The 20,752-nt window shown below is 39.6% G+C and overlaps 2 protein-coding genes across 4 annotated transcripts in view; both read right to left on the bottom strand.

Moving 5' to 3' along the window:
- Nucleotides 1–20,752, bottom strand: part of RpL28 (ribosomal protein L28) — a 384,986-nt gene that overhangs the window by 221,012 nt on the left and 143,222 nt on the right. The gene's annotated exons all lie outside the window — the stretch shown is intronic.
- sty (sprouty signaling antagonist) lies at nt 1,206–18,953 on the bottom strand. Its single transcript, XM_017070819.4, has 2 exons — nt 17,761–18,953; nt 1,206–5,079 (listed from the first exon to the last, which is right to left on the bottom strand). The coding sequence occupies exon 2, from the start codon at nt 4,865–4,867 to the stop codon at nt 3,080–3,082; it is 1,788 nt and encodes a 595-aa protein (XP_016926308.4). The 5' UTR covers nt 4,868–5,079; nt 17,761–18,953; the 3' UTR covers nt 1,206–3,079.

Raw genomic sequence — 20,752 nt, forward strand, 5'->3', positions numbered from 1 at the left:
CTAAACTTAAATAAATTATAAAACAATGTTTACAATGCTTTTTTCCCCATTAGAAATCCAAAGTTACCCCTTGTTTAATTTAAATAAACAAGTTTCTATGAAAATAGGCAAGGTAGTTTTATTTCTTAGATTTTTTTGGTTCCATAATACATGTACCAGGTACATTGTACCTAGAGATCTATTAAAAATATCTGACATTTTAAATCTTAATATTTTTAAGTACCCTTATATCTTAGAGAAACTTTCTTAGGAACGCCTTTATAAAATGGGTTAATTTAGGATAGATTCTTGAGCTCAGCTCGATCAGCTGTAGACTGTGCCGGCGGTCTGAAGGGTTGTGAAAGATCTTCGGAGGAGAGGAGATTTCGAAATATTTTTCCGACTTCCCTCCAGTGCGAGTGAAAATATTTTGCAGTTAAATTTAAATTAAGTACACGGGATGGTGTGTGTGTGTGTGTGTGTGTGTGTAGAGTGTGTTTATGTGGCTGCAACATTTGATGCGCGCCTTCCGTTGTAAATTTTCATCGTAGGTTGTCGGTGAGATGCCGCCGCCGCCCGCAATGTTTGTGCAGCAGCAACAGCAACAGCAACAGCACAGCAGCAACACATCGGCGACGGCAGCAACATTCTGTTCTGTTCTGCTTTTTTTTTCCTCTTTTTTTCATTTATTTTTTTTCAGTTTTTAGTAATTTAAAAATAAGTGCGCCGACGGCGGCCCCAAATAGCATCCGCAAAATGCAGCAGAAGCATCGTCGTTCGTTTGCCGCTGGATGGCCATGTGTGAGTGTGTGTGTGAGAGTGTGGTCTAGTGTGCGTGAGTATCTGTGTGAGCAGCCCCAATCCGAAGCCAAACGAGAATCGCGTTCTGTTCTCGGGGCCTCCGGTCGGTCCGTGTGCGCTCGAGATAAACAAACTGCCAGTTCACTATCAATCAAATACCGGAAACAGCTGCTTTAGTTTTGCCATAGCCATTTGGCACACCAACACATAGGGGCCCGAAACACACACACACAGATACAGCACAGATCGGGGGAGAAAAGGGATCATAAGTTTGTAGTATCATATGATATGATGTGAAGGTTTCTCCTTGAGCAGCATCTTTCCAGCATAACTTCTAATAATATTTAGTTAGGATAGCTTTCTTTATAAACCATCATTAACGTCAAATAGATCCCACCTAGAACTTCCAATAAAACACATTGAGATTGTTATATTTTTTAGTATTATATGATTTTTTTATTTTGTAGTTTTTAACGGAACATACATTCTAAAAACATTACATAAAGTTCTTCTGGTTCTCCGGGGGTTTCGCACTCAAAACCCCCCACATACTCTCATCCTACTCATCTCATCCTCCTTTCTACTCAGTTTATTTTATTATAATGAAATGTACAAATAAAATAAATATTCATTATGCATAGCTTTTTTTGTATGTATAGAGTGCCTTAAATATTAATATTTATCTTTATCGTTATCTTTATGCGTGTATAATTTTTTCTGTTTTGTTGTAGGTCTGCGCTTCTTGAATTTTCATTAACGGCTAGGCTTTAAGGAGTTTTTCCAGCTTTTAGTTTGTTTTTGGGGGTTTTTCTTTTTCCTTTTTTGTTGCGTTTTTTTTAATGTTTAGAAGTTAGGAGTTTTAAGCATAGTTTTCTGGTTTTGTATATCTAGGCGTATATATATAGTTATATATAGTACATATACAGATTACATATATAGAATATATAGTAATGTGTTTTTAGTGTTTAACATTAATCTTTAATTTACTTTTTTCGCTTGCTTCTTGCTTTTACGTGTATAAATTTGTTTTAAGTTGCTAATTTGCCACTGTTTTTGTTGTCATATTTCATATGGATATTCTATACAAAAAATGTTTGTTTCGTTTGTATGTATTTTTGCTGCATTTAGATGTGGGGTTTATCGTTACACTTAAGTTTTGCTTGGTTTTTTGTTTTGTTTTTCTATTATTTGGAATTTGCTTGCATTTTGTATCTCGCATTTCGCTTAAAAATTTCATTATACGTATATACAATCCTGCTCACATTTTTGGGGCTGCTGGCTGGAAACACTACGAGCCCACCCGATCTTTAACTATAAAATAAGTTCATAAGCAACCGATTTCGTTATCCCATATTTTCGCTCCTAAGATTTGTTCCGGCTCCGTAGTTGGTAAAGTAAACTAACTGACTTTTGGTTTGCAGTACATCTATATCGATATCTAAGCACATTTAGACTGGTCTATAGGTTGCTCTAAATTTATCGAAAAGTTCATTGCCCTCAACACACACATACACATACATACACATACATATACATATCAATTTTAAGATTTAAATTCGTAAAGTTCTACAATATTTCTTGTGTAATTTTTTCGGTTTTTGTTTTCTGTTCTCTCTACAACATCAAAAATGGACTGGACTTGGTATATATGTATAATATTTGACTAATTTACGCCATTGAATATTTCTCTAAAAGTTCTCCCGTGTGTGTATATAGGTATATATAATATGGTGTTTTGTTACGCTTGCCCCAAATTGTTCAGTTTTTCAGTTTTGTATATGAAAATAATAAAAACTTTCGCCCGTTTACTTTACATTCGTGGAAAATTCATTGGAATTATTTCGCATACAACTATTTATGTTATATAAAGTAAGAATTTGACTTAGAAATTGAACATTGAACTGAAGAGTTAATTAAGCAAGTAAAAACAAAATCAAATAATACAAAAAAATCGTTCGAAAAATAATTCCTAATCGCATTCGTCGTTTCGTCAGTTTGTTTTATTTTATTCCTTCCACTCGTCGCCACTCGTTTTGTTTTTTTTTAAGCAAAAATTATTTTTTAAATAACATTTCTAATAATTAATAATTATCTGTTTGCAGTCTTTGGTTATTTAATTTTTCTTTCTTTCTTTCTATCTTTCCTCTTTTTTTTTATATATCCTTTTAAATCATATATTAAATATTTTCCGTATATATATATATAGGGGGTATGTGTTCACGATCCATTCCTTTGTGCCTGAGGGTTTTTTGCTCGGGGAAAAAACCGGGCACAAGAAGAAGCGGAAGCGGGAACCTCCTTAGTAATCGGGACTTGAGTCCAGGAGTCGCTTCTCTGGGGTGAGGTCACCCTTGCGCAGGATGCTCCTGGCGGCACTGCATCCATGCTCCATGGCCTTGCCATTGCTCTGGTTGAGTCCGCCATCCGTGATGCCGCCGGAGAGGCTCACTCCACCACCCAGCCCGCTGCCATTCACGCCCAGCGGCACAATGGGCAGCATGCTGCTGGTGGAACCAATGCCTCCGGCTCCTCCTCCCACTCCCGCTCCCATGCCGTGTCCACCACCGATGCCCTGACACCGGCAGCCACGTCCCGCGAATCGCCCATAGCACTTCTCGCACAGCTTCATGCAGCCCCTCATGGGCCAATAGAACCACAGGCAGGGCAGGAAGATGGACAGGGCTCCAAGCCAGCCCCAGCGTTGGGTACGCTTGTATGGGCCGCAGGAGCAGGGATTGTCCACGCACGGTGTGCCATTGCCATCGTCGCAGTCCAGGTCATTATCCCGGGCACAGTGGTAGAACAGGGCCTTGGCGCAGCACAGGCAGGAGGCATAGTCGATGACCGACTCGGCGCTGCACAGGCACGTCTTGTTGCACACCCACGTCTGGGGCAGCGGCCTGGGGCTCTGGCACTGCTCGCACCGGCACCGGCCGCACCGTGGACACACAATCGGATTCTGCTGGCTGGGATCGCCGGTCATCACCAGGGGTCCGCCGCCGCCATTGCCACCCAGGCCACCCTGTTGCAGCAGCTCCTCCAGCGCATGCATGTGCTCCTTTTGCGTCCCAACTCCCGGCTGCTTGGTGATGATGGGCTGGCTCAGACCCAGACCCAATCTAGTGGTGGGTGGTGGTGCTGGCTGCTTCGAGGCGGGTGGTTTGTTAGCGGTGTTGCTGTGTTGCAGGTGCGAATGTAGTAAGCCATCGGTGTGGTCGCTGCCAACGGACGTCGCCTGCGTCGTCGTCGTCGCCAGTCGCGCATGTTGCTGTTGCTGCTGCTGCTGTTGCAGTTGCAGGTTGTGTTGCTGCTGCTGTTGCAACTGCTGCTGCTGATGTTGTTGCAGGTGCAAATGCTGATTCCGCTGGGGCAGCAGCAACAGGTGGTGGGTGGTCGTCTGGCCATTATCCTGCTGGCCAGCCGGATGCTGCGACCGCGTCGCATGTTGCAGCGGCGTGTCCACATACTCGTTGGTTAGCCTTTCGGATTCGGGTCGCGGTTGCGCCAGCGTGACGGGGGAGGCGGGCGGCTGGCCCAGAGCGTTGCTCACCGGCTCAGCGCTTTGGAAATGACTAAGGAAGTTGTTGTTGTTGTTGTTGTTGTTGTGGTTGTTGGTGCTGACCAGCGGTATGGGTGCCGGCGGTCGTCGCCTCGTGAAGCTCGAGGATGATCCCGAAACCGAACCCGATCCCGAAACACTAATCCCCGTGGCCGTCGTTGAGGAGGCCGTACTGCTGTTCCGGCTCAGGCTGCTGGGACGCTGGGGCAGAAAGGTCAGATGGTGGATCTGATAGTCGTCGAAATCAGTCGGCGATGCGGGTATTATCGATATCGTATTGTTGTTGTTGTTGTGGTTGTTGTTGCTCGCGACGGCGCTAATACTAAGTTGCTGCTGTGAATTGTTGTTATGGATTGCTGTTGCAGGTGTTGCAAATGATACAGATGATGATGCAGATGTGGCTCCCACTGATGGATGATGGTCGACACCACTCAACGTCGGCTCCGGCGCCCTTGGTCGATGCACGCGCGGTAATAACTTCGGGGGCCGGGGTGGCGCCAAGGGATCGCCGCCATTTCTGCGATCCATGTAGTGTTGTAACCAGGACTCCTCCCCCAGCTGCACTCCTCCACTTCCGCTCCTGAGCCGCTCGTCGCTCCACCTCGAGATCGAGATCGCTCCCCCACCTCGAGATCCGGATCGGAGATCCTCAATGCCGCCGATCGTAGTTGCTGCGCCCTGACTCAGCTCGATTTGCCTTCATCCTTTTGCAGATTCAGCCAGCTCTTTCAGATTGCTTTCTGTAAGAAGAGGAAAAAGGAGGGGAAATAAGTCTACAGATCAGAATTTTTATATTAATCAATTTTATAAACTAAACAGTAGTAAATAATCTAACATGATATAATAATCCATAGTTGGTATAATCTATAGTTGGTATAAAAATAAAAATCTTCAGAACCGAAGTATCTTTTTGAAAATTGTTATTTATTTTCTTATATCTTCAAGCTGTTTTATAATTATTTTCTATTTGTTTACCATTTCATTTTTATATTTAGAAACCTCACCTAAGATAAACAACGCCTAAAAGTAATCCACGTTTATTTATCGACCCCCAAAGAAAGTGCAAGAAGGCCACGCGATTCGATTTTGCAGTTTTCGCCACCATTAAAACGGCACGTAGATGGGTTCGCCATGCTTATGGATAAACTCAAAATAAATAAGAGCCCAGAAATAGTAGAAATGTGGAAATAGTCCAGCACGAGGGCGTGCCTCGGGGTCCAAAGTGCCAAGCAGATGCTTTTGTTTGGATTAAATGGCCAAAGTGAAGTGAACTTTTCTTCGTCGACGGTTTTAATGTTTGTAATTAATTTCGCAGCTAGGAAACCAAAGTGAGAGAAGGTCGCCCCTCATATTTACTATATGTGTGTACCAGATAAAGATGGTTTTATTTTTTATTTTTTGTTCGGCATGACTTGTGTGTAAACATCATAGGGCACACAGGCTTTATGATTATTATTATTATTACTATTTCGGTTCATAATGCTTTCGGGTTCACTCGAATCGGCGGGACATGATGTTTTGGAGATTGTGTTTCGTGGTTTCTAGGGAACTGGGCTTGGCCCCACTGCTAAATGTTTAAGATCAAATTGCTGGAGACGAGAAAGAGCGTATTTCGTAGTACTATATGTTCTTTTTTTCCTTGTTTTTTTTGGATCCGCCGCCGCTTGCGCCCTCGACACCGCTAACCCCCATTATCGCTGCCTTAATTGCTTTCACCCCGCCAATCTGATTCAGCCGTAATATTCAAAACCCAAAATTCCATTCAGCATTCGGTTCTCCTCTCGCTTTCCACTTATTTCCGCTCCGCTCCGTATTACGTAGGGCCATAAAAATAAATGGGATAACTTTCATAATTGTTCGATTTGGCATATCAAAAAGAAATTAGCGATTCGAATTCGGAATCGGAATGAGAATGAGAACCCCGAATCATTTGCATGTGTATGCTCTGAATATAGAAATGTTTATATATATATACCGATCGAGAGCGAAGAACGAAGCGAATGTATAAAGCAAATGATGCTAATTGAACTTTGACTGAGTACATTTTTTTGGCGTTGATGGTGATCATGTTAATTATGGCACGATCGCTATCGCGATAGCGGCCCATCTAAAATAAAGCATTTTTATGGCGAAACAACTGTATTTTTATGGCATGTTCTTTGGGATTTATAGCGATGCAGCAGTTAATCCGGTCAACGCGGCGTATGAGTAATGCGATCGATGCCGCGTGGATCGAAAACCCCAGAAAGCCAGACGTCGCGTTTAGATAAATATTTGTTTACACATAATTAAAGGCAAGGCACGTGGTGCCCCCCTGGCAAATAAGGAAATACAGGAAATTAATAAATGGCGTCGCTGTTCCATAAAAATTAATAAAAGAGCCAGGCACGCAGACAGCTGAGTTCAAAAAAATAGAAGTAAAAGTTACCTTAAAGCAACTTTAATTAAATAGGAAACAAAGTAATACAAGAAAAACCTTTGCAAGTGTTTAAATTTATATTTTAGCATAATTTGTATATTTTTTAAAGCCAAGTAATGCCACTATTATCTTAACCCCAACTGTATGTATGCGCCTATATCTGACGATAAAAAGCCCAACGAATTATTATTATTATTGTGCGTCATAAAAATTGTTTTTAGCGCCAACGAAAATTTCTACGCCCCAAAAGAAATAAATACAGGGAACGCATATATGCACGGCTATAAGTATGCGAGTGGGTTAAGTGTGTGCTTTTCGGGGGGTATAAAAATTAACACAAACGCCCACTTATTGACGTCATGTCCGGTACTCAAAAACAATTTTCGAGAATGATCACAATTGGGAAAAACAAAATAGAAAATCAACGAAAACACACGTCGTGGGGGCGATTGGAGGAGGGGTTTTTCGGGTTTTTCTTCTTTTTTTTTCGGGCACTGGCAGTGGATCGCCACTGATTGCCAATAAGAAAATCAGAGGTCCCTCCTCTTTATATATTTGGCAATCGACTTTTTTTTTGGGGGGAGGGAAGAAAACTGTTAGCGTCATTTTTCGTTCTTTGATATACAAAATTCTCGGTAGTAAACTATTTATATGCTTTTTTAAGAATGAATGCCGAGGAGAAAGACTTTGATGTTATAGATATAGAATATAGTCCAATGGATGACGTTGCAAATCGAAGTTGAGTTCTTAATTATCCATAAATTCCCAACAAGTTTGAGCCAGTAAAATGCCAATTAAAAGGTGTAAATGCGTGCCATAAAAAACATATTCAAATTGCTCAATAAAAAATAAATAAACATAATTCAAAGTTTATTTTTTTCGGCTGCTTGACGCAAAGCGCCAAAGTAATGCCAAGATTTCGATTTCATTCTTAAATTAATTGGGCACAGCAGATAGAATACAAAAACATTGAACGTAATTTCAACAACAATTTTGTTTGCTTTTTTGCGTTCACTCGCTTATTTTTAATTGCGCTAAAATTCTTTTTCCTCGCTGTTTTTATTTTATTTTTATTTTTTTTCGGTTTTTTGTTTTTATTTTTACGTTTGGGCAAACTTTGACCTTGGATCGCAGCGGTGTCTGAATAAAAAATAAATTATTTCGCTGGCAGGGAGTGTGATTCAATGGCGCACGAAATGTGAAATGTGGCATTTGAAACGTTTTCATTAATAAGTGAAAATACGAGGGGGGATTGAAGGTCTTTGTCGCCCGGCTAATTCATTCAAACGATTCGAGGAGAAGAGATTCGCCTTTGTTGGTTTGCGTTTGTTTGTTTGTTTGGCTGTTTGCACAAACAAGTGTCACTGCCAGTTGCGATTTAAATAAAATTATTTAAGGCAGACAGACAGCCCAACAATAACAGCAACCACACAAAGCGAGGCGTTTTTATATAAAAATAAACTCTGGCAAAAATCAAATGCAAACAGGTTTTATTTTAATTTTTTTCCTCGCTGGGGCTGCCATTCTGGTTAATAAGCCGGCGAATAATGTTTCTGGCGACCGAGAAGTCCGATCTTTGCCTTATCAACGGCTACGTTTACCGTTCCAATTGTCAAATTAATTAATAAAAGTTATTGCATGACCCAATTAAATTATTTACAAAATAAGAGGCAGAAGTAAACACAAAATAAAGGATAATTAATTGATGCTTTAACTCAAAGGGGCTTATTAAAAGACATTATTAAGTCAAAAGTAAGCAAGGCAAAACTTATTTCATATTTCATATATATTTAATTGAATATTAATGCACGAAAATCTTTTCCAAAAAGTCACACATATTAGGGTTATTTTAATAAGCCTACATTGTATTAAATTATTTTAATGCTGATCTAGTGTTTATGGACGCATTTTTGAAGCTGTCAGCAATGACGACACAAAAAGTACGAGTTGCAATTCATTTTATCATGTCTGGAAATCGTGCTTATAATTTAGTGATGTGTAAAAAAATGTTTCAACCTTTTCCAGTTTCAGTTAGTTTTTTCCCCTCATTCTGAATTTGTGTCAAGTTCTGGTATGGAAAAAAATGCAATAAACGTGGAAGTATTCTTGCTACTCTTTTTTAAGACTCGTAACTTTATTTTAGAATCTTCCATTAATTTATAAGTATACTTTGCCTTCAGCTTGGAATCTCCCGTTTGGGCTACGCTTTTATAAATATGTTTTGTGAGCCCTGCTAAAAATATGTGCGGATACACACGCTCCGAGGGCAGACACACATGAGTAGATAAATGAAATGCGAAGAGCGACAGATGAAAAACCTACACAGGAAACGCTAATGACTGCAGGCAACTCGGAGGGAACAAAACGCGAATGAGAAAACTGAAACTGAAACGGGAATCGCTTGATGTTGCTGCTGTGCTGTTGCTGTTGCTGGTGTGCTGATGCTGCTGCTGCTGCTGCTGTTGTTGCTGCTGTTGCTGCTGCCACGACAACAACACCAACAGCCAGTCACAGAGCACAGATCATTAAACTATTTAAATGCCCAACCGAACCATATGTTGCAGCCACAGCAGCAGCAGCAGCAGCAGCAACATCAGCCGTCCCAGCAGCAACATCAGCTAATAGTTTTCAAAGCAAATGAGCAGCACATGTGGCAAAGGGCTCACGCACACTCTCACAGTCTCCAGACTCCGTAGTGTGTGTGTGTTAATGATATATACACCAAAGTCGGTCCGAATGATAATTATCATAATGATGATTATGTTCATTCTTGTGTCTGGAATGGAATGGTTTTAGCTCGGCTCGGCTCGGGTTTTCCTCTACTTTTATAGAAATCATTGAAGCCAACTCTGGTTGAGATCGGCGGAGTGGAGTGGAGTGTGTGGATTGGAGTGGGGGTTCCTCTCGAGGGGAGAAGAAGCCGAGAAGAGGCAAAAGATCAAATCACCAACAAATGAGCTGAGCCAAGAAGATGGCATCAAACTGGAGGCCCAGACAACGGTCGACCGTTCAGAGATGTCACCGATGGGAACTGGTTCAGGAAATTGTAATGCCCATAATATCGTGTTACATACCTATGGTCTGGGTTTATTTAGTTCTTGTTTATAAACATGAGGTACTTAAAATCATAGGAAATAAATAAAAACAGAAGAAACTTTAGTATTCTGATAATGCACTGAAGATAATTTTGATATTTCTAAAAGATACCCCAAATTAAAAATAGAACTATAATATATCTCATCATTCTATCTTGTAATGTGCATATAATCAAAAAATTTAGTAATCAAGAAATATATTTTTTTAGAACCCCCTAAGAACTAGTTCCCTTAAACTAAACAACTCTTCTCCCCTATTTTTCTCTGGCTTATAATGCTGGTCTGTTGTCTGGTCTGGTTTGATCTGGTCTAGAGGTCTAGAGAACGCGAAGAGGAAGAGGCAGAAGAAGAAGCCCATAAACTACAAGTGATCGACCTTAAGATTTTCTCGGGCTGATTGTCTCCGTCCCATCCGATCTTGGTTTTCTCTAGGCTACAGCTACAGCTACAGCAACACAGCATCCCGTATATCGTATCGTATCGGGTTGTGTGTGCGTAAAGTAGGTAGATTTCAGGTAGAATTCGAATTCTCCTCCGTGAGTTGTAATGACTGAAGTGAGTTGCAGTTAAGTGGCAGCCAAAAAGGAAGCTGCAACATGTGTTGCCTTGGCATCGCATCTCCTTCCACCTCATATCCATGTGCGTAAGTGGTGTTCCATTGTGTGTTGCACCTTTTGTCTGGCCATGCACAACAGCAACACTAAGCGCACGGCAGCAACAGCAACATCAGCAGCACACTATTGCAACAGCAATATCTGAGCGAGCACCAGCAGCAACATCAGTTCGGTCGAGATTCCTACACCAGCTCTTGTCTGGGCCTTATAGAAACATCCAACAGATGTTTTCTATGTTTCATTGTGGAAAATATTTTCTCTTTTTCCCGTAGTGCTCGGTTGTTTTTCCTTATCTAGCCGTCTCACTCTATGGGTGATTGCTCTCCTTTCATTTTGGATTTCTATTTCTTTTTCTTTCTTTCATTTTATTTTTTGCCCGTACCGTCCTCCTTTGTTGTAATTCTCAATCGCCTGCATTCGCTTCATTCTTGAAAAGGTGCACTCGTAAATGGGGTATTATAACAGAAACAGAACTGAATGATCGGGGAGTCGAGGGTCGGGGTCGAGGGTTAAGTTGCCTCATTGCCAAGGAATGATATGTGGGATGATTTATTTGCTTTGGGGCTGGGAAACGGAATCAGATTATGAAAACAAAAACACGAACCTAAAACCAAAATCATATATTCTTTACTGTTTACTTTACAATGGTTTGTGTTTAGAAATTATGATCCATTTTGGTGTTTAATATATACATTACTTTAGTGAATCTCATCAGAAATAGGTAAGACTAATGTGGATTTTGGTAGTTCAGCTGAGGAAGTTCCTATCTTATAAAGATTCCACTTCCATAACACTTGAGTTTTCCCACGCAATAGATCCTCATTTTCATACCCCACATATACCATAATTTCCTTTGTCTGGTTTTATAGTTTCGACATGATAATACAGTTACCTTCCTGCCGGCAATATCATGACTCTACCTATAACCATTTCTCCCTTCTCCAGATCCCCGAGCAACGCCCACACTTTGCTAGACGGCCCAACCCTATCTCGAAACAGCAAAAAAAATAGGGAATGTTGAGTATAATGTTGAATACAATGAAGGCAGGGCAGGGCACACTAATAGAGCCATGAGCATAGAGCATACACATAATTTTCTATATCTAATTTGCGTGTTCTATTCAAAAATTCCGTTCACATCCTTACACGCGCAAACGCCCACACAGAAGCGGGCAGAGACGTTGACTGCGCAGTCGACTGCACAGGCGACAGCTGGCAGAATGTCTAAGTGTTGGTGAGTATCTGTAAGATACACACTCATTGGCTTGGCCCAAAAAAAAAGACAACGAAACTAAATAAATAAGAATTGCACAGAAAACTCATGACATGCTGGTGATGACGTCAATGGAAGACACACACACACACACACCACACACAACGCCAGGTTGTCTGTCTCTGTGTCTGCTATATAAATTTCCCTGCTATTTATAGAGTCCTTGCCCCGAAATAGCAACAACAATTGGGTCCCCAATAGGCCCGCAAAAACCACCCGATTTCTACCAGCCCCCTGACAAGAAAAAAGAGACCCGAAATTGGCGAAAGGCAATGTAAACAACCTGACCCGCCCTAATGTACAAAAACAACACAGATTCAGATTCACGCACACAGACACACATACACTCGCCGAAAAGGAACACCCAACATCCCACTCACCCACACACAGACAGACCCACAGGCGCGAAGGCAAAGCCAAAGTTGATCAAAGAATGAGGGCCAAAAGTGCGTGACTTTGGCAGGAAACTTTTCTGAATGGCTAGGGATGTCAAACAAAAACCAATTTAAGGTAGTGATAGCAAACAAGAATAATAGGTATAGCCTAAAGGTTAATTAAAGCAACCAAAGTCAGTTAAAAAACTTTAACCAGAGGTTAAATCTTTGGTTTTTAGAATGAAAGTGATTATACTTAAGTCCATATATGGAATAAGCAATATTAACTTTTAAAAATAAGTTATAAACTAATGTAAGATATATATATCAAACGAATACATCAATTTTTATGAAAAGATTATTTAACCTTAGGCTATAAATATATTTGATACTCAAAATAAGTTATAAACTAATGTAAGATATATATATCCAGGAAATACATCACGTTTTATAGAAAAGGTTTTTTAACCTTAGGTTATAAACATATCTGATACTCAAACTCTAGAATGTTAAAACACCAACATCAAATGGGGACTATTAGAATATATTGTTACATTGAAAATCAAACGAATTGTCGGGTAATCAAGACCCCAGAACAACTTTTCGTGTCACGAACACACCCCCAAAAGACCAGACACACACCAGCAGCAAAACGACAACGCAACCAACCGCCCACAAAAGCCACACAGATACACGCACTTGACTCGTCTGCCTCGCTCCTAATTTTCCTCATTTTCCTCGAAGCGTGGCAACCGAAATCTATTTTTAGCTCACCGATTTTCCAACAAACAACCCAAAAAAAAAACGTAAAGATGTGAAAAAAGAAGCGGAAAGCCACGGCCTTATAGTGCATATCCATGCCGAGAGCTCCACTGCCCCACCTGTAACTTTTAGATAAGACTGACGGAGAAAACTGACGCTTAAAGTGTTTTTTAAGGGGCGGGGATGGGTGGTGGGGGAATGGGTTTTTGGGTGGACGAGCACGCCCACTGGAGGTCTCCAAAGGAAGGCTGCGTGGGCCCGTCTTGAGGTCACCTACGCTCACACGCAGATATAATAAATACACATAAAGTCCTGGCCCACGCTCGGTTAGCTATTTTTGACCTCACACGGGAAAAAAACGAATCACCATATCAGCAAGATGGAAAAGCATGGTAATTACTTTTTTTATAGGTATTATGTATAGTTGTATGTTCCAAAGAACTGATTATATTTGTATAAAGAGTTTAAATTTGTATGGATATAAGCCTGTTCTATTTAAATACTCTACTGATAAGGCTTACCATTTTAAATAAATTTCACTTATCAAAATTATTTCCTTATCAAACCCATAGGTTAAAGCTTAAAATAGTTTCAATATTCTGAGAAAGTAATACAATTTGACATAACATTTAAATACTTGAGAAAGATTTATTGTATATTTTACAAGTAGCTAATCTGAAGTATTATTATTACTGGAATTATTATAGTAAAATCCTGATAATATTCTTTCTTTGGACACTTTTTCCCCAGTGCACACGTGCAGACTTTGCATATGAAGTGGGGATAAGGACCGAGAGAAATGCCAGCATTTCGCATTTGTTTGGACGTGTCCAAGTTGTCACCTGCTGGTGGCAAAGGTCACGCCCAGGCAATTGCATTACGACTCCAATTCAAAGGGCTGTCATAAGCAGTTGCCACCTCACTACCCCCCAGGAATGTCATCCTTTGCTCACTTTATCCATGCTGACTGCTCTGTGCATCATCGTCATCATCGCCACTATATTATCATCATCGGCATCTTTGGCTTTATCATAGGTTGTCGTCGTCGTCAGCCATTCATTGACGACAATTCTATGGGGCAACGATTTGTTTTTTCTAGCTGCGCACATATAGTCTGTACACATTCGATGGATATATATGTGTGTGTGTATATAGGGCTCTGGCTGTGTGTTTAGACCATTTCTAAAGACGCTCGATTAATGAGCGTTTTGTATGCGTTGCTCGACCACCGCCTCGCCTCTTGGGTGGTCACCCACCTCCCAATCTCGTACCCCTTCCGAGTTCCCCCTAGCTGAAATCCATCTAAAACTGAAACCGATCTAAAAACAACAAATGGAACTGAGCTCTGGGCGTGGGCTGATCTGGGGAGAACCCCTCTGCACGAAAAGGGGGTGCAGTTATTGTCTTAGTTCTGCTAATGGACAAGATTTGTCAGGAAAGCCTCAGAACGTAGTTTGAGCCAAGAAAAAGAGCTTTAACATGCAATCATTGGGGAATAGTAAGTCAAGTTTGCATTGAAAATAGGAATTAAATCGATTAAATAAATCGTTAACTAAGCTGCATGACAAATATCATGAAAATTCATATCCATATCAAATGGAATATTAAGAACATTACTTTAAATACTTTTTTAAATTACTAGAAAACCAATCTTTTGCTAAAGTAATTCCATTAATATATAATTAACCTACGAAAAACAATATAAATCTGATTAATGCATTCTAAAAGCTTCATTTAAAACTCTTCACAGACCCATTAATTAATGATTAACCCAAAAAAAGTATAAGCAATTTAAGGCCCCTTTGAATTTACTTCTTAGTCTTCATAAATCCACTAGTCGTCAGCTCTTTCAATTGCAGTTGTCTGTTTGGCCCCCACAACAAACATGCTTGTTGTTGTTGTGGCATTTATTTTTAAAAATTATAATTTTCAAAAATAAAAAGGCCATTTTTCGTTTTTCGCTTTTTTTTCAGCGTCGGTGCGACGACAAAAATAATGAAAATCACATGTTTGCTTGCGGCATAAAAATGGTTGTTGCTGCCCTCTCAGTTGAGTTGAGTTCAGTTCGGTTCTTGTTGGGCTGTCATTTGGCGTTTTGCTTTGCTGGCAGCACAAACACATATCTTATAGATACTTTACTATATATGTGCCATGCCCATCTATACGGCATATCTGAAATCTCAACCCATTGAAGCGTGCGCCTGCCCATCCCCTTTACCTTATTATTTTCCCTCGAGTTCAGTAAATGTTACATGGGGGGTTCAAGATTTCGCCCGTTAGTTCCCCGCATTCCACTTGATCGTTTTGATATATCTTTTCTGGTATTCTGGTATTCTATATAGATTATTATGATCACTTTGCAGTTGGTTTTCTATGTTTAGCTTTCTGCACCGCCCGCCTGAGCCGTTGTTTCAATTATGTCGTCGGTTGTTGTCGTCAGTATCGCAACATATATAGTGTATAGATATAGATATAGATATATGTATAGCCTATGCAGATCTTGCCTGCCTTACATTTTGGTAACAGTTTCGTGATTATCTATTTTTAGTGTTGCGAATGCAATTAATTTGCTGTCATTTCGGCCTCTCGCTGTTGTTTGTGTAATTTTATTTTTGCCGACTATTCTTGATATATCCCAAATAAGACAGAGGAAGATATATGCATGGTTTGGATATATATATATAGACGAGTTGCTATAAATCAGGTGAAAGGGGAGGCGCCGGAGGCGGGAGCATTAGATTGATTAAAGGCTAGTCTCTCATACAAAGTTACAGGTGATCTACAAAGTTCTCAGCTCGACCACAAGAATATAGGGGTGTATATAGTATCGGTGTATGTTTGTATACCCCTCGGAAACCTTCACGACTTCCCCATCTATCTGGCTGTCTATTTGGCGTCTGCGTCATCAACGTCATTGTGGATCTGCTGGTGCTTCGCTGTGTGTCTAGCTGTTTATTTAGCTAATAAAAATTAAGCATTTAATTTATTTATTCAGATATGTTTGTGTGCACATGTTTTTGGCAGAAACGAAACGAAACGAAATGAAACCAACGCGAGAATTTCCTTCCATTATGAATGAAATTTGTATTTGTGTATTTTTGGCTATGACATAAATTCAGAACACAAAAACCCGACCCGAAAACAGAACTCAGCAGGCCACTTAATTCAATTGAAAAGTGGTAAAACCCCTACCTAAAACCAAAAAAAAAAAAAATGTCGAGACCAGACCATCGATCAAAAAAAAAAAATTTTAACTTATCGGTTGAAAAGTTTTTACGCCTCTTTTATTTATTCTGCCTCTCGTTTCCGTTAGCCCCAAAAATTAACAGCCAGCAAAAAGTAAATAAACTTAAATATTTCTTCGTTGGTTTATCAGTCCTCGCCACTTCTTCTGATTTTTTAAGCGTGTGTCAGCGTGAAAAAGAAAGCAAAAGCAATGGCAGAGCCAAAGCCCCGAAAAAACGAGCCTAATACCTGGGGGTCTTGGTCTTATCGAGCCACAAACGAAAAAAGAAGTATCGATGACGAAACTGCCTCACCTCACGCTCTTTCTGTTTTTCGTAGATTAAACCCAACGAAAAAGTGTTTAAAAATAGAGTAGAAAAACACGCTCAAGTGTCCAAAGGTTTGCCACACATCTCACATCTCAAAACAAAAAGTGTACGAAGAATAAAAAACTGGGCGACTGATTAGAAGGGTTTAGCTAAAGTCAGTCGTCAGTCGACTGATTTGTGAATGGAATTCTCTGTGGAACGGGTTGTGATCGATCGATCGATCGATCGCCAGATCGGATGGGATCGGATCGACTGGCCATTATCAGTCGATCGCTGGGCAACAATGAAACAAATTTATAAATTCACATTCTAGAATTTCTCCGCAGATGCACACCGAATCGGAGAGCAATTTATTTTCAATAAAATGTGATATTCTCCTGTGACGGCGGGGATTGGGATTGGAATTGGAATTGGGAATGGAATCGGGATTATCTGTCTGGTCCGATCAGCAAATACCGATGGGAGACGAGGCCAGACAAACAAACAACTTGAAATGTCAGTTAAACATTTTGTTCGGCAGCCGCGAAAAAAATACGGCAACACTCTACACATTATCAAATAAAAAACAGGGAAATTTATTTGATTTTACTTTGACAGTTAATGCATTTATATATATTTATTTTTAGCACTTTCAGGCGAGATCAAAGCGATTCTATCTATAGAACGTTTTGTTTTCTTCAATGAAATTCTAGAGGGCAGGAAAAAAACGGATGAATCTTAGCGGGGCAAAACAAAAATAAGACTAGGAAATGGGTTTTTGGAAAGCAGAAATTGTTTTGTACCAGTCAAGAAAATAAAAATCGAACCAAGAATGATAAGAGCGTTTTACACAACTCAGTATTTAAGATTGTTTAATTAAGTATAATATCCTGTTTTCAGGGAATCTGTAGACATTTTCTTAATAAAAAAAATAAAAAAAAACCTTGTTTACCCAGTAATAAAATTTATATTGGGCCCACTAAAATCTAAAATGTTTGTACAATTCTCCCTGATCTCTGATAGCTTTTAATGTTTATTTTCCTCTGATGTTTTGGATCGGAAAAACCTGATTTCTTCCTGAACGCTGATCACTACTTATGTTTATTTTCGAAATAAAAAACATGTCACGATGCAGTCGTAAATTAATCAGATATTCGCATGGAATAAACATATACACCAATTATTTCTATCAAGAATTGTGCATTTCCTGGCAATCCATCTGGCCGAAGGTTAGACGCCAAAACGTGATTAACTGAAATTGCACCATTTGTGCGGCTATGTATCTATGTATCTGAGAGATTCGAGAGATATATACCCAGATATCTTGGCAGCTGTGAGGGGGCGAACTTACATTGATTTTCAAAAGCAATCCGTGGTACAAATTCCGTAATTAATCACCATAAATGTTGTGTAATCCTTGATTTTTTTTTGAGGAGTATCCAAAATGATTTCGGTTTTTCTTTTTAGTTTTGGGTATAATCCAAAGGCGATTTTTGGAAGGGGGATTCTTCAAATTCTTACTCGCGATCGCGACTGCTGGTTTTATTTAGCATTTATTAAAGATGATTTTTCGCTTTGCTTTCTTTCGCATTTCATTCACAAAAGTAAATTTAATTAACACAAAAACGACGCCGGCGACGATGTTTGATTTTGTTATTATTTTTGCCAACCTCGTATTATTATATGCGCTGGGTTTTTGGCGTGCCAAAAAAATAATAATAATCAACTTGGCGACCGGCGGTATAGTTGTTGTTGTTGCTGCCGCTGTTGCTGTCGTTGTTGTTGCTGCTGCTGCTGCTGCCGCTTTTGTTGTTGGAGCAGCGACGCTGGCGTCGCACAATCACACACAGATACACCAACACACTGAAAGCGGGGGCCACGTCGTCGTGTGTGCGAGCGGCGAATGTATCTGTGTATCTCGTCGCTGCGTGTGTGTGTGCGTCGTTGTCTTGAGTAAAAAAATATTTTTATGCAATTTTATATATGTACATATATATATATAAAAATATAAAAATATTTGTGTGCGCGAGAGACTGTTGTTGTTTGATTTTGTATTTGCCGTACTTTTTTTTTCGTTTTTTTGTTATTTGACTTTTTCCCAACACGTTTTGTATTTGATTGGCTTGAGTTGGACTTTTTTTTATGTTTTAAATAGACGTTGTTGATTTTCTTCGGGCAATTTGCATTTTTAGGCACATGATTTCCATTGGAAGCGATTGGTTTGGTAAACTATTTCTATTTCTATTTGAATTTCCCAAAAATAAACACTCACTTTTCACCACACACAATAATTTCAAGTGATTGGTTGTTGTTTTATATATATATAAAAATATATATGGTTTGTTGTTTGACGCGTCTGGGTTGTGAATTGTTTTGTTTAGCAGGCTATTGTTGCTTGTTTTGTTTAATCGTTGTGGTTGCTTCGAAAAAAAATGTTGTAGTTTTATACAAAAAAGTGGCTTGATTTTTGAGGAAATCGGAAAGACAGCGAACGCGGCAATCGCGGCAACCGCTCGTCACGAGGTTTTGAAGCGAAATGAGCCGCAGTCGTTTTAATTTTTGTTAACAGCGCCCGCTGCTAACTCGCGGCGAAGAGAGGGCGAATTTATCTTTTGAGAACCTCTGTTAACTGCCTGTTAAGGTCTCTGCTAAAATGCGGCAAACTCATTTTTTTAAACTTCTAAATTTTGTAATTGTTGAGAGAGTTGAAAAGTTAAACAAAAATAATTCATTTTAAATGAATGACTTATGGATTAAAGTGAATTAAATTGAAGGCTTGTTACAAAATCCTATACCAATCCCCAAAAGATTTTTAGTTTTGGAATTATTACTTTAAACCATTAAAATAAAGTTATATTCTTTAGTTCCCTAACAATTTAGAATCTGTAATTTATCACGATTAGAAATTATAAAAAAATAAGACGATCACTTTTTTAATCTCAACAGAGAATTACGAATAAACCCAGGCGAATGTATCTCGCTCTCTCTCTCTGGCGGCGAATTCAGCTGTTGCGACTTTTCGTACTAAAAACCAACCGGACGTTGCCGCCCCTGGGCCCCCAAGCCCCCTCTCGACCGCCCTGGCCCACTGCCTCGCCCCCCTCGCCCATTTGTATCTGTGTGCCTGGCTGTGTTTGTGTAAAAAACGGAAATTGAAAATATGCCAACTTGTAGGCGCGCTCGTTCGTTTTCAAGGGGGGTTTTTTTTGAGAGGGGCAGCGGGTCGAGGCGAATTCATGCCAGTTTCTTTTTCATTCATTTAAATTTAAATGCAAACAGCGAACAGCTCGCAGCGCAAACAAACAACAGAGCAAAGGCAAAGGCAGCAAATACAGCAAAGCCAAGCGATGGCTGTGCCCCCCGCAATGAGCGAGCCCCTCGGCGACCCCAACGCCGCAGCCTCTGCCTCCTACCCGCCATTAACCCTTCTAGGCTACAAAACAATTTTTTTTATAGTTTAGAAATAAAAAAATCTAAATGAAAATATCAACAGAATGATGTTGGTTGCCTAAGCTCAAAAACCTTTTAAAACGTGTAAAAGCCAATCATTATTTATAAACATTAGGCTGTTATGCTTTTCGAAAATCCAGAGAATTTAAGTAAAGAAAAAAATATTTTACAACATTCTGGAGGTGAATAAAAAATTTAATTTTTTATTGGGAATATTTCTTTTGCGAGTAGGTACTGCAAAAATACAATACTATGTCAAAAACATACCAAAGTAATAGGATAGAACCTTTTGTAAATAATTTAAAATGGGTATACAAAATAGCTAGAAGTAGTGCAAACCAAAAAAATCGAAGCAATATCGTGTTATTTATTTGAAAATACCACCGTTAAAAATTAAAACCGATCTTGAACATCCAAAACCGTAGTCACCAAGGGGTTAAGCTGCTAGATTGCCTACGCGGCGAATCCCCGATCCGAACAAGTTTTCCACGAATGGGTGTGCTGTCGTCGTCGCTTTTCCGGCCGTTGCGTGCATAAACTTGGTAATTTTCCCCGTCGCCAATTTGCCAATCACCTCTCGGCTCTGCTCATTTTCCATACTATCTGCGTTTTTCCCTCAATGAAATTTTCCTCTTGCATGTTTTCTCCAAATCTGTAGCAGTTAGAGTAACCACAATAACTAGAATAATGCAGCATCACCCATAAAAAATAAAAAATATATTTTTATAAAAAGAAAGAATGACTATTGAATGCAAGTACTTTTTTAATGCCAATTTAGTTTGTCTCAATAATATTGGCTATTAAACCTTGAAGAAATTCTATTTTTTTTCGTTTCGTTAGAAAATTGAATAAACTAATTAATATATTAATATTCTTGTAAGATGTTTTAGGCC

Source organism: Drosophila suzukii, chromosome 3, assembly GCF_043229965.1.
Source record: "Drosophila suzukii chromosome 3, CBGP_Dsuzu_IsoJpt1.0, whole genome shotgun sequence".
NCBI lineage: Eukaryota > Metazoa > Arthropoda > Insecta > Diptera > Drosophilidae > Drosophila > Drosophila suzukii.